The 15,038-nt window shown below is 37.6% G+C and overlaps 2 protein-coding genes across 2 annotated transcripts in view; one reads left to right on the plus strand and one right to left on the minus strand.

The window, feature by feature from the left end:
• The window catches only part of nhsl3 (NHS like 3), a 63,704-nt gene that overhangs the window by 167 nt on the left and 48,499 nt on the right, over window positions 1–15,038 (plus strand). The window lies entirely within an intron of this gene.
• sync (syncoilin, intermediate filament protein) lies at window positions 560–5,390 on the minus strand. Its single transcript, XM_039680978.2, has 5 exons — window positions 5,167–5,390; window positions 2,620–3,385; window positions 1,872–2,291; window positions 1,679–1,803; window positions 560–1,287 (listed from the first exon to the last, which is right to left on the minus strand). Exons 2-5 carry the CDS (start codon window positions 3,370–3,372, stop codon window positions 1,230–1,232), a joined length of 1,356 nt encoding a protein of 451 aa, XP_039536912.2. The 5' UTR covers window positions 3,373–3,385; window positions 5,167–5,390; the 3' UTR covers window positions 560–1,229.

Below are 15,038 nucleotides of genomic sequence, written 5' to 3' on the forward strand. Positions count from 1 at the left end.
TAGTATACCGTCTGCGAGCTCTTGATATCTGACAAGTAACTTTGCAACTAAGTTACGTGTCAACTTATTTTAACCCTAACCCTACCGGTCTACAAATGCTCTACTAACATTCTAATGAGAGTTAGTTGAAATGTTGGTGAAACGTTTGGCTACTTAGTCAACAGAATGTGTTAAAGGGACCATTAAAATAATGTATAAATAATCAGGTAATATTTTCTATTGTTTTGGCTTGTACAGGGATGTAAAAAAAAGAAAGAAAACGAAATTGTCTTTTAATGAGATTACTTGTCAAATCAAATGAAGTGTGTTATCAGCAATAGTTATGATTGAAATAAAATAAGTTATTCAAGTTTGATATAAGTTGGAAATCAGCAGAGTTGGCTGCATTTGAGCTGGATAGGTATAAACAATAATATCTTGCCCATTTGTAATTGGATCATTTGAGGCATGAACAGTGATATTTACACTGATGAGAAAACACCCTCAAATACTTTTCTTGGAGGAATTTGTTTCACACATAAAAGCCAACAAAATGACCGAACAAAAGCCAGTGTTCCTCAACAAAATACCTTTTATTTTTTTGTCATTATCTACATTTTTAATTATCAAAATGTCTTTAACTAGATTCAATCCTATTTAAAAAAAACAAAACAAAAACATGCCCCCTGTCACACTTATGACAGTTTGTATCCTTGTACTCGATCCGCGGTACAAGTCATATAAACAGTCTAATTCTACATGTTTATCTCAAATCTTATTAACAAGACACCTTAAATCAACAAAGCACTTAATTCATCTTCTCATAGGCCCTTATCTAAACATTCTCACCACACCATCATGCTGTTGGTACGTTTATAGAGCTTTCTTAAGGTGCCCAAATAAGTCCTTGTTTTGCTCACTTCACTTACTCTTAAGAGAAAGCACCTAATTCGCAGGGACCACTGGATATAAGAGCCTTATTCCCTCATATAAACAATAAAAAAAAACACTGTTTTAAGTACATTCAAGTCAGATAAAGATCTGGATATCTGACGTGCTTGGTCCTGGTGTTCAGAGAACTTTTAAAAAAATAGTTTGCAGAGAACATTGACTTAAGTCTTCATTAAATTGTGGTAATTGTTTTGGTGATTGTTTATGAGAATACAGGCTATTTGGATTAAACTATGAAACCGAAATATCAAAAGCATCCAACATAACTAATGAGATAATTATTAGCAAACATGAGTTCATTAGGTTTGTTCCACCACCACACTGTCCTCTTGCTTGTGAGGACCCTCTACACGCTCTCTGTAAAACAACAAAGGATATATGAAATATAGATATAAGAATATATATAGAGATATGCCATCTAACACTGTGTCCAAACCAGAAGCAATGCAACCAGTTTCCAGATTTAAGTAAAAGTTATTTGTCTGTTCACATTGAAAGTGGAAATGCAATATGATTACAGCCACACAGATTTTTTTATGTAGATTATGCTTTTGGATAAATAATATATCTTTGACGCCGGGGCTAACAAAGTGCAACAGAGTAAGAAACCTAGAATCTGGTTAGGACAACTCGCATTAACATGGGAGAGATGTCTAGAGTTTTTGTCACTTGATTTGTGCATGGTGTAATATTAAATTCACTTTGCAGTGCAATGAGAAACTGTCCTTTAAAAAGTGATTGTACTTGCCTGTATAAGAACAGCTCTTTGGCCATATTTTTCTTCAGCATCTCTAATTCTTCACTCTTTTTTATCTGGATCTTGAGCTGAGTTTTCAGTTCTCTCATGTTCTCCTCTAAGATGTCCACCGTCTCCTGAATGAAGAACATTGAACTGTCAGTACTATGCAATTTAAAATGTAACATCAATGAAAATCACGCACCCTATATTGCTCCACATTTTCCCTCCTCTGTATCTCCATTAGTCGGATCCTCTCTTCCAGACAAGTTCTCTGGAGTCTCAGCGACTGCTCTTCTTGTCTCAGTGGCCCTAACTGGGCTCTCATCTCCTGGCACTGCTCTTTAGCCTTACCGAGAGCATCCATGGTGACCTCCTGTCTCTTTAACAGGGACTCTACCCGGGGTTCGTAAAACTCCTCCAGAGCTTTTATCCCACCATGCAGGTACTGCTGTAGGTCACAAGAGGCTCGTCGTCCTTGAGCCACATATGAGCGGGTCTTCCTCTCGCTGGATTCCTGAGTGAGGTTCTGCTGCTTCTGCATTTCCTGCAGGTGGCTTTGGTGATCTGAACGAATCTTGGTGATCTCCTCAGTCATCTTAACAGCAAGGGACTTCAGCTCCTCCTGATTTTGTGAATGCAGGATGGAATACCTTAACTTGAATGTATTGAATATATATTTTTTAAAATAAATACAAAATAATATTGATCAAGCCATAACTATAGTCTTTAACATTGGGGGGACTAAAGTGGTTTGGACAACAATCAATGTCCTCATTGGGGGGAGAACCTCAATGATGGTTATGATGGTTTATGATGGTTATGGCCCCGATATATTAATATAGCCTGACTGGGAAGGCCCCCCAAAAAACTTCACCTTACTTTATAATTTTCTACATCTTTTCTGGAGCAATTTGAATGCATTCGCACCAGTCTGGTTTATTGAACACTACCTGAGCTTGGTTGAGATGCTCCACCTCTTTCTGTTGTGATTCAAGCTCTACTTGTCTCTGTGTACAATCTCGAGCCACTATGAACAGGCGTTTCTTAGTCATTTGCGTCTCCTTCTGCAGACTCTGTCTCTCCAGTCTGACTTTGGACAGGAGGCCTTGTTCCTCCCCCAGAGCTTCCCTTATAGTTTGCAGCTCTTGGGCCATGGGCTCCTGCAGCTCCAGAAGCTCCTGAACCAACTCATCCCTTCTGCGCTCCAACTGGCCCACCTCCTCAATACAGCTCTCAAATGCTGCTCTGAGCTTTTGTAATTCCATGGTGGCAGACAACTCAGGCCTTGCTTCGACAGGGACCCCTGCAGCATCATTTTCGACCCCTGACACAGTTTGCTCTTTCTCTGGAAGGCACGTCTCTTCAAACTTGGTTCTTTTTGTGAATCCATTCTTGTCCGTTTTGTTCTCTGTTTCTGAAAATATCTCCAGTGGTGCAGATGTGGTTGGATGTGCTGCATCAAAAACATCGAGCTGTGCCAACATCTGTTGCATAAGTCCATTAAACTCAGCTTGCAAAGCTTTTCTGCATTTTTGTGAATAAGGCATGGACTCTTCAGGAAGAGTTAGAGCTGCCTGGATCTCTTCCAAGCAATCTTCAAAGTAGTCTTCATCATCCTCTTCAATAAATAAGGGATCAAATGTTCTTTCTGTCTCCGATAGAGGTCCAAAAGCTTGCTCAAAGTTCATTTCTTGATCCCCCATTTTATATGTTGACCTGTAAATGTATTAGGTGAAAAATCTTGTGGTTAGCCATTAAGTAATTTATTGGGCCAGGTGTTCAAAGGTAAGCTGATCGGATTTTGGTTATCGGATTGGATCAAATCTTGAAAATGGGTTGTTCAAAAGGGAAAGAAGGAATCTGAAATCAGATTAGATCAGGGAATCCAATCCTAGTTTTAATCTGGATCAAACCTTCAGTTTGTGTTGTTCAAAACTTGTCAGTGGGATTTGGATAACTTTGATCCAAAAAAACAGGATTATCCTGATCCCAACAGGGGGTAGGATTTCAAGGTGGATTTCAGGAAGAAAGCGTAGTAAAACTTTAAAATTGGTAAAAAATTACATTTGTATCATTTAGTGTATATACTTTTATTTATATTTTGCACTTGCCTTTTGTAACCATTGTAACAGTGATAAAGTAGCCATAGGCTAACAATTAAGCTATTCAGTATAGTAAAGTAAAAATTATCTTGTCTCATTTCTGTTTTGTCTCAAAATAAGAAATACTTGCAGTGACCCCATGTTGGCTCTTCTACCTGTTCTTTCCATAGCTGGTAGCCCACATTGTGATATGTTTTACCATTTAGAGAACTGGTAATCTTGAAAACTGTGTATCTGGATCAGGGTGATCCAGTACAATGTTGCTTTGAAAAAACAGCATAAAAGTAAGACGGATTACCTGATCCTGGATAGGAAAAAATGGGATTTCCAAATCCGGATCATTTTGATCCAGATTAAATGTTTTGAACAACTGGCCCATGATTTTAAGCATATGTACAATGTACTTCGTGAACTGTGATTCCTAAGGGATGCTAAGGATGGGGAGAGGAAATCTGAAGCTAATGCGTCATTAAGGGACAGCTGCATAAACTTGTCGAACAGCTGATTGATCATGAACACACTTATAGAGGGTGTTCGTATGAAAATCTTAGATTGACATCTGCAAGTGAACCTTTGATCAGCTGTAAAGAATATGTACACATTGGTACATAAATGCCTTTGCATTTGGCGGAAATGTAATAAGCAGGAAGTTATTTAAATGTAAACATTCGCATCTTTATCAAAATGCTGTCAATCAATTAATTTTTTCGCATTAACCTTGCCCCAGACTCCACACTGTAAAAAAAAAAATACTTTTCACATTTGTAAAGAATTTAAAGTGTGTTTTTCAAGGAAATACGATTTTTTAGAAGTCTTTCTACTTCAAAATTTAATGTTTCATTTAATATGCTACTACTTTGTAATTAAGTGTGAAATTTACTAGTCATTTCTTGGAGTTTCTGCACCAATCTCTTTTCAGTGTATGATTTTAGGATATAGAAATGCCCATTCGCCATCTCTAGCTAGACAGGGCTGGTATTTTTTATGCCAGTCTCAGTGGGACACCGAGAGCAGCTGCTGCAGACACTGGCAGCAAGAACAGACAGATCACATTCCACTAGTGCCAATGATCTCAAAAACTCCCCTTCTCAAACAACTGCTTTACTTAAACATGTTACGGTATGACATATTAGCATGTTGTTTTCAGGAGACTAATAACTGTAATAAAGGCAAAGAAGATAGCATTTGTCTTCAATTAATACCTTTTCTCCAGCTTTCCAGACTCTTGAAATTATCGCCAATAATAACAATGTGTGAAAGAAAAAACACGAAGGCACTGTGCAGTGAGTAGGTAGTGATATGGCAAGTCTAAAGATAGCTAGGGCTATGATATTATGCCAACGTAAACATCCAAAAACTTTGAGAAAACTGTTATATATAAATTCTTCAACTCACCTCAACTTGACTCAGATAACAAAGTTCCAGGACAATAACAATGAAGTGAACCCCAACTGAAGAGCTGGTAGCCAACTGAACATGAAAACAGGAGAGGGGTAGTCTGGCCTCTCTCTGACCGAGTTTAAACTTATGCCACAGGTCTCCCAGGCAACATTTAATCTGTTTACATTTATTAATAAACAGAAGGGGTACGAAACATGAGCACATACAGCACCAACTCCAGCTAATCAAGATTTACAAGGTCCTCTGGGGGGTGACCTGCTTACTGGAACCAATAGGACAGCAAGGAGACGATTACAGTATATGCAAATAAATAGGGTAGTATCCAATGGGTGGCAAGTGTAGGGTCCGCACATGGGCATGACACAGCAAAAGAATTCAAAAGGAGTGGGCGCACTAGAGTGGAATCCCGCAGTCACCAATATGAACCTCGGGGAGGTGCTTGTGAAAAGTTGTCATCAATTTGTAGTTTCCTAACGGTAACGGCACTGACCTACATTTAGGAAAGACCTGAAAGCTGGGTTCTCATGAGCAGAGACAGGATTGAAATCAAGTGGGATCTGAAAGCTCCAAGTGAGTCGTTTTAGAAAGTGAGATATACACTCTTAGACGAAAAAGGTTCTATATAGAACCTTAAAAGGTTCTATCAGCGCTACGTAATTGGAACTCCTAAAAGGTTCTATACACTCTTAAAAAAGGGTTCCTCTGGGTTCTATATAGAACCCTGGGGTTCCGTACTTGGCCAAGAACCTTTTACAAAAAAAGATTCTATATAAAACCATTTTGGAGTTCCATATATGAAGTGGGGGATGGAACCATTTCTGTTTCTAAATAGAACCATTTCTTCTAAGAGTGTAAGAAGTGAGTGTTTGTTTAGAAGAGCCAACGGCGCAAAATTCCCTTCATACCTGCTGAGTTTGCCAGCTGCTTTAAATAGATGTCAGAGATTTAAATGGACATTTCGCAGGTCAGTAAGTTTGTACAGGTTTGATATTTTGAGGGAGCTATTTTAATTGATAAATTGATAACTAGGCTTAACAAAATATTTAAACCCAGATAACGACATACTGGAAAAAAAATTAAATACATGATCAGTGTATTATTTCATGATCAGTGTATTAAGTGCAAAGCCAAAGCCTTTTTTGAAAAGTGCCATCTGGAGCCGTAAAAAAAAAAAAAAAATCTCTATAGCTCCCTTTATACATATATAGAGATACTCTTTGATTCCTATTTTAGACGTAATTTATTAATTTTATTAGGTTTTGCATTTAGATAGATATTTAGACATTCTAAAAGACTACTTTTTGTCAAGGTTTAGATATATTTTTTTTTTAGTTAACTATCTGGTTTTGCATTATGATGCAATCAAACAATACGATTTGGTTAGAAATGGGAAGACATGGAACGCTTTTTTGTTGCTCAGTATTAGATCATTAAAAAAAATCTAACAAAATAAGGGATTGAGACATATAATCTAACAAAATAAGGGATTGCTTATTCATTTTGATGTGTTTGAATGCAAAAACCAAGCGAACGTCATAAGTTGACCTCAGACAACAATATAATAAAATTTACAAAGCCAGTTCATGACCCCTTTAATATAATTTAAGTTGAAATTACTTAAACATCCAAGTTGATTGTACTTAAGCAACTTTTTTTGTGTGTAAATGTAGTGTAAATGTGTAACTTTTTCTCTGTGTTACCTGCACCCATATGCCCATTTATTTGTCAACAAAGAATCATTTTGCATCATCTGGCGAACTTTTCAAAGCTAAGCTTTTGTTTAAACAAATCAACCAAATCAAAAGTGCATTATGGGTGTTGAAGTTTTTGAAAAAGCGAACACCACAACCCATCTTCTAGTCACATAGCTTTTCAAGCAATTCATGTAGTGATTTAAAGTGATTTAAAAAAAAAGAAATTGTGTTTTTATTACATATACAGCAAGTTTTGCCAGTTTTCACGTACTGGTGTCCTTTAAATGTGTGTGATTATAAAAACTTAGTTTAATTTAGGACTGATTATTTGGGATTAAAAAAGATAACTCAGGGTTAAGAGTAGTATGAGTGACATTTTCTATAGTGACATGTCTCTGGCTTTTCTGTAATTGAAATCCCACATTTGCTCAGCTGTTTCTGTTAGAACCACATGGAGGCGCTATATAACCTCCGTACCTAGCAATAGTGCCAGATATAGTGTTGGTTTCTCTTTATGAATTCAATCTTTATTGAATTGGCCATCTTATGGGGACCTAAAAGAAACATTCAAGGTCTCTTTTTTTCGAACTATTTTGATGCACATCTGCCTACGGCTTTCTCTCTTGCAGAAAGACAGGTTCATAATAATAAGCCCCCGCTTTGAGGAATGCAGAGGTTCTTGAGCTGTGTAATAAAGGAGTGTTGAATGATGCCTGAGCTGACTGAACTTGGTAATGGCCATTGGAAAAAGTGTCCAACAGTTTTGTTCACTCTGATTAAGATCAGCTTGTTAAGATTATTGGTAACAATAAAATGCCCTCTAACAATACAGGCTACAGCCTCATTTGGAATGAGTTTCAAATCACAAATCAGACTTGTTATGTTGTTGTAGTGGGCTCTGCCTCTAGATTTTATCATATTTATCCATTCGTAATAGCTTTTTGATAAGCTATAGACTTCTAACCTGTTTTCCATCAATCATTTCCTTCCCTATCTCTGTAACCGGAAAGGAAGCCTTTGGTCTAGGGGTGCGGAAAGTTAAATATTTTGGTATGCCGCTCCACGTCCAGTGTTTGACTAAAAGGTCACTACTGCTCTCAGGGCTTTGCTGCGTCAATATGTGTAATGAAGTACATAACAGTGAGTGTCAATAGGCCAAACTGATTACAAATATCAGTGTAATCATATAACTTAAAGCTGTGGACCTTTGGACTCCTGTGCTCATATAAACTTGCAGATCAGATGTTGCAGTGTTGTTTCAGACCTCCTGGAAAAAAAAAATACACTTAGAAGATCTCAGTTTCTCTGCTGGTGCACAGAGGGACCATTAAAAAACAGATTCAACTTTAAAGGCCTTTCTTTATGATGATCTTCATCATCATTATTATGATCTTACACTGTCACGTTTATTTGTATACCACAAAAAAACAGGGCTTGGGACGACTGGTGTTCAAAAGTCATGTTTTCATTACATCATCTTCATCGACCATCTACCATTGCGACAAAATGTTAACAGTTAATGTCACCGTAGGCCTCATTAGTCTAGTCCAATAAAAGGCACAATGCACATTAAAAAAACTGAATTATTAACTGAAATGAGTATCCATAACTTTTTCAGTTTAAATGACACTTTTGAGAAAGTCTGTATCGTGATTTTTGCTTTGTTGGCTGTCTATGTTTGTCTATCTTTTATCTAAAAGAAAATCTTTGCTTATCTCAAACATTTTAAGATACTGTGACTCTGTGTGGTAAAGCATGCTTTTCACAAGCACACGTCTAACTCTGCAGCTCAATGTTGAGGCATAAGTATCACATGAAAATGAAAGATGGCTAATAAACAACCTTCCATATCTGAAAATAACAGCCTGAACTGCCATGAAAACATTCTCAAGCATTGTGGGTTACAAATAAAGCAGATCAACCTGCAAGTGAGACTTGTTTCTTTTAAGCTTCACTTCTAGTTTTTATAAAAAAAAAATTAAAAAAAAATTAAAAAAAAAAACATATTTCTTAACAACATACACTTGCAAGGGCACTATACATTAACTGTGTTTGGGTTCCAGTAATAATGGGGCATAGTTTAAACTAAAAAGCTCAGTTTGGTTAGTAAATTTGACCATAAATGGACATAGAGTTCTTGGACTTCAAAGAATGTTGGAGATGAGCGGATCAATGCGATCTGGAGTGAATTATGTTCTCCATCTCTCCTCAATTTATTTCAGAGGTTGTGGATGAGGTCAACACTCCAGACGGTCAGCTAGCGTAATCAAAAACTATCTGCTGGGATTTTAGTGCAGCCATTTTCACTGCAGTAATAAAATGACTCATGACAGCTGATATTTGATGGTGATTGTGTAAGAGGGAATTCTAGAGGATGGGTCAGTCTCAGTCGGATCAACCCTGATTTAGAAAGAGGAGTATAAAATAAGATTGATGATTTAAACTAAAATGAAAAGAGAGATTAGAGTTGATGTTATATTTCAGAATAGCTTACACTTAACATTCCACATTTTATATGGAAGATGTAATGTTGATAATGGTTTGTTTTTTTTTTACTTTAAATTACTTGAACAGGACTATATAACACTTTTACACTGTTTCAAGAATTTGTAAATGCTTCTTATCAGTGAGAAGCATAAGTTTAAAGAATTTAAAATATTGTAGAAGTCCATTAACTCTGACAGGAATCTAATAATGAACTGAACAAATAAAACCCAGGTTATACCCCTATTGGCTGACAGTTTTCCCCAATGGCTTCTGATAACCCTGATCAGCTATAAAGGGAATTGATAGCCTACATGGAGAGTGTGTTAAATGCAATTTTGGTTTATGAAACGGGTCCATGCACCAAAACAATAGAGTCAGGGCTATAACAGACATCTCCTATGCATAGTTTTCAGTACAATACATGGCTACAAATACGCCTGGTGTTAAAATAACTAAATAAATACAAACTTATGGCTCATTCAAAGGGTCAAACATTAATGTGAGACTGTTTGCCTCTTTATCTGACAAGTATACACACTGAAGGATGTCCTCTTGCTAACAAGAGGTTTAGACTACAAAAGTGGCCTTTCATTTTGTGTTGTAACCTGCTGTTAAAGTAATAGCATAAACACGGGATTAGCAGATGCAGCAGTAGATTGCAAACTACCGCAAAGCAAATGTCCTTTCAGACTCCTGACCTCAGGATGGCCATGACGTAAAACACCCAAAGATTGGGTAACTAATGCAGTTTTGTTCCCAAAACCAAATCTATCTGTTGTTGTTGTGTAAAATGGTTTTAAAAAATTGTTACGGACCAATAATGTAATCAATGCTAGCTAGCTAATGTTGCAGTGGTCTTCTTGTTAGGCCAAGGTTTTTGTATTTTAATGAATCTGCAAGATACAAATGTTTTGTGTCATTGTATTTATTTAATTTTTAAGAGGAGTTAATCATCAAGATGCAGAATCATCAAATCATGGCACTTTAGGGAATATTTCAGGCCACCAGCATTTAAATTTGGATACAGTAAAGCATAAATGAATAACAGAATGGAAAGAGTGACACACAAAAGCATCCATGTGTTTACTGGGATGCTCACCACATCAACAACATGTGTTTTACTGGGATGCCCAGCGGAGCGCTGTAAAGCAAAAGCATGGGAATATTCTGTCCACTTTCTCCCCAGGTTTTACTCATCTGTATACTGACAACTCCAAGCTGAGTTTTTGCAGACCTCCAGTGTTGAAAAGAACCTATTGTATGTTCAAGATTCTTTAGTGTAGCCACTAATTAAATCTCCCAAAATCTCTGTACACTTTTCCAGGCTCTTATTTTTAGGCCTGGGAAGGAGAACTGACATAAAAACAATGATTTCTATCTTTTCATGTTCTTTTTTTTTGTTGTGCAAATGGAGCAAAGTCCAGGAATTTCAGGACATTTGGCCTCTCGGCATGTCTCCTAAGTAAAGTAGGAAAAAAGAAGGAGGCCAAACATCATGCCTGGACCTGTGCCAGTTTCTGAACAGAGCAAACAGAACGAAAGGGTAATGATTTAGCTTGTCTGTCTGTCTGACCCTTCTCAAAAACCAAACTCAGCAAAGAGCCATAAGCAAGAAATAGAAAGAAAGACAAACAATACATAATACACTTATTGACAATAATCTCTGTAATAGTATCACATCTAAATGTATCTTTGCAGTTTTTTTGTCTTTAGTAAACAGTGATTTCCGACGTATCTCTCTGATTGTCTGTCTGTGGCAGATGTTATGAATAGGGTGTGGTTGGAGCTCTTTTGTGTCCTGCCTTCAAGCAGTGGTTTCTTGTCAGAGCCACATTTCTGTGAGTCATTGGTTTGGCTCTGTAGGCATATACTGCCTCAGACTCAGAGCATCCAGCCAGATGTGCTCCTCCAACCTAGAAGTGGTCAGATTGCTCAAAATCATGCTTACACATGCTTGTGAACATGGAATCAGTTCCCAATATTGTTTGCTGTTCACAGTCTCTGTTGTCCCCAGAGTGTGTATGTAAGGTTTTAGCTCAAAATACCCCACAGATTTTTTTTTACAGCAGGTTAATGTTGTCACTTTTTGAGGGTCAGTAAAAATGCGTGTGTCCCTTTAAATGCAAATGAGCTGCTCATCAGGGGGGGGCTTTCAATATCACGCCACCGGCCTCGCGCTGCTCTCGCATCCCTCGCCCTCGTCCTGCTTGCCACAGCAAACTAACTTGAAATGTTGTCTGAAATGAATTTCAAACTCTGCTGGCAGCTAACGTTAGCCTTGTAGACGCAAGAGTGATTTCTCTGATGTTTTGGCGCTGGTTCTGGATTAGTGGGTGTGGCCTGCGGAGCTGTGCAAATTGGTGCATTGTGGGAGTTGTTGTTTTATATACAAATGCGCCCTTCAGTTATTTTATTTCTGTCGTTTCTCGGTTAAGAGGGCACCAAATTCAAAAATCATTTTACAAGTTCGACTACATATATGATCCACTTTCAATAAAGATTAATGTTGAAATGGGTGAAATGCTCCTTTAAAAGAAAATATCTTCCTTTTCTTTTGAGTAGCGTTGCAATTTTGCAGATGTTGTTTATGCTCAAACAGCAAAATTACACTAAAGTTAGAAAAGTGAAATGTATTCATAATCATCTATCTTAAACAATCAAAATACCGTTATCTATTAGCAGTGGTAATTTGTTTGTCTATTATAAGTTGCTTAATAAAAGTGTCTGCTACATGCACAAAAGTAAAATGTTTAGCCATGTAAGCTAGTAGGCCTATTGGCTAGCAGTCAGAGCTAAAAATATAAGTTTTGATCTGTATTTACAGTCTTCATAATGTCAGCCAATTAAGGCCCATTCACACCGGGACTCATGTCAGCGCGCGTTATTCGTCAGCGTTTTTCAATGCGTTTTTTGTGTTCACATCCAAGCTTTTTTCGCTGATGATGAGCCGAATGAACATGCAAATTCATTCCCTGACATTAGATGGCGCCCATTTGCCATGCAATACCACTCCATAACAGTTACTTTTATCAAGATGTGTGTAGTCCCTGTCGCGTTTGTCATATAGCTAGTTATTTATGTTCAGCAGCTCTAGATTCATCTTGCCTTGCATCTGCCTCGTCTTATTTCTTCCTGGCTGTGTGACGCGTATTTCTTCTTCACCGTTGCATATGTGTGCTCGGCTAGAACGCGTGTTTGAGCCCCCCCAAGTTGTGTTTTACTGTCTCTTCAGAAGCTCCAAACACGTGAGCAAAAGCGCCAATTTCATTGGTCGGATAGTTTTCAACCCAAAAAAAATCAACCTGAGCCGTTTTTTTAAAAATGACGCTTTTACTCGTCGGTGTGAACACTCACATTGGCGCCCTTTGTTTAGTCATGAGGCGTTAAACGTCTGTGAATAACGCGCATGAAATTCGTCCCGGTGTGAACGGGCCTTTAGCCTAATTTTCTGTGTGTAGAGTATTTCAGAGTCTAAAGAAGGATGGATCATGCATGCTGGACTGTTTAGGAAACAGCCTGCGCACCTGATCCGTCCAGCCACTGGAAGACTGGTGAATTAATTGAGCTCTTGTATTAAAGTGTTAAATCTGTGATGCTTTGGGAGCTTGGCACATCATTGCCTTATTAAAGACAGAGGCATGAAGGCACAGAAGCCTCTAAATCAAAGTGTCTCATCACAGGCCAGAATCTAATTGAAACTCTCCATGCGTTTCATTCTGGAACTCTGGTTTAATGAAGGAGATTAGAAAAATGGGGACACTGGCCAAGATGTACTTTCTCCATGATTCTTATAAAAGAGTAATGAGTGTACATTGCTGAAACTATGCGAATCTCATTAGGGCTAAAGTTGTGGAACTAGAGCACTCGTCTGGTACCTGCTGGGGTTTGGCTTGACTGCATAAGTGCAACAAAAGATCACAATGTATTAGTCTTTTGTGTGTTAGTGTCTGTACCTTTACTGTAGTTTATGCCTTAAAGAGATAGTTCACCCCAACATTTTAATTTAGTCACCACAGCTTCCCTTTTTTCAGTTGGAACGGCATAGAATTGTGGGTTACGCTTTATTTCAATAGTCCACTTTAGACATTCTACTAAGTAACTTTTCAACTGCATGTCAACTAACTCTCATTACAGTATTAGTGTAGTTGTAGACTGGTAGGTTATGGTTAGGTGTTAGGGTTCGGGTTAGGAGAATAAGTTGACTTGTAGTTGGCAAGTTACTTCTAGTCAGTAGAATGTCCAACAAAATAAAGTGTTATCAGAAGTTAAGCAGACAGTCTACTAATTTTCATTAGATAGTTAGTTGACATGTAGCTGCAAAGTTACTTATACTTAGTAGAATGTCTAAAGTGGACTACCAAAATAAAGTGTTACAGAATTGTGGAATATTTTATAAAAATATTTGGAATAATAGAATATTGTTGTAGCCGAATATAAATAAAATATCCATGCCGCCTCAGCCTTTGGTCACTGTATTATTTTGCTGTATGGAAAAGAGCAGCAAGAACATTCTTCAGAGCATCTCATTTTTGTGTCCATTTCAGTTTGGAACAAAAAAAAGGTGAGGAAATAACACAATTTAAATTTTTGTGTGAATTATCTCATTGTTATTTTACAGTTTTATTTGTGTGTGTTTGTATGTTGTATCGACTTATGTGCTTGGTTGGTTTGTTTGTATTTGCGATAATGTCACTGACTGTGCGGCTCGATGGTATAGAAGGAAATCCAGTCTGCAGAGGACAAAGAGAGGGTGAGATGGATAATACAATGCTGGGTGAAGAGGGCTTAACCCAGTCGGCAGGCGGGATTTCCTGGCTGTTGCCTCAGCTCCCATCCATGAGAGTGGTGGGAGATTTACGAAAAGCACCTGTGTAAAGGAGGCTTGTTTTGGAGTTGTTCCTGGTTACATGATACAGGGATTCACAATAAATTTTACAATAGAAACTGGGTGCCAAATAGAAGTTTAATAGATTTAGGAATTCATTTTGATTCTTGTTGTAACGGAGGCCAGCTAGTAGTTGCTGTGCGAGTAAACCTCACTCCCCTGATCTGCAGTTTTAGCCTCCTCGTTAGAGCACCCAACTCCGCTCGGAGCGGGTCGAGTGGGACCCGGGTGGAGGGGTTACATTGTTTTTCTACAAGCTACAACTGTTTACGATTTGATGAATTACTTTAGTATGTAAAGCTCATATTTTTTCAATGTATTTACACAAATTGTTTAGCAAAAACATTTGATGATTGAGGGTTTCCCAAAAGCATTGTTAGCTAACTATGGTCGCATGTTCCATCATTATCGGCATAGTTCAACGAGTGAGTGTTTCCCAAAACCACAGTTCCCATGAACATTTGCCAACAGCATTGCAAATTTGTGTGGTTGGAAAGACAGCTTAATTTATCTTTTATTTAGAACATATAAAATGTAAGTCGCGTCTTTTAGTTTGTCAAGGGATTTAAAGCGTCATTTTGGAAGAGTTTGCATGTGCGGAGGTGCTCTTGAAGAGCCTATAATTAAATCTGGAAATAAAGCAAAATAACTGATAAAATGATAATTAGTCTTTAGATGCCATGTCCGTAATATATAGCAAAAAACGAGCATTAATTCCATCTAAAACAGATTAATTAAAAAAAGTTAGCTTAAAAAGTTAATTAAAAAGTCTCCAGCATCTGTGTGACATCTTTAACCAT

Source organism: Pimephales promelas, chromosome 18 (assembly GCF_988280905.1).
Source record: "Pimephales promelas chromosome 18, fPimPro1.hap1.1, whole genome shotgun sequence".
Classification (NCBI taxonomy): domain Eukaryota; kingdom Metazoa; phylum Chordata; class Actinopteri; order Cypriniformes; family Leuciscidae; genus Pimephales; species Pimephales promelas.

Coding starts and splice junctions, on each gene's coding strand:
- sync (XM_039680978.2), bottom strand. CDS start 3,372: ATGGGGGATCAAGAAATGAACTTTGAGCAAGCTTTTGGACCTCTATCG. Junction 2,292..2,619: donor AGCATCTCAACCAAGCTCAG/GTAGTGTTCAAT, acceptor TCACAAAATCAG/GAGGAGCTGAAGTCCCTTGC. Junction 1,804..1,871: donor AAAATGTGGAGCAATATAGG/GTGCGTGATTTT, acceptor TTCTTCATTCAG/GAGACGGTGGACATCTTAGA.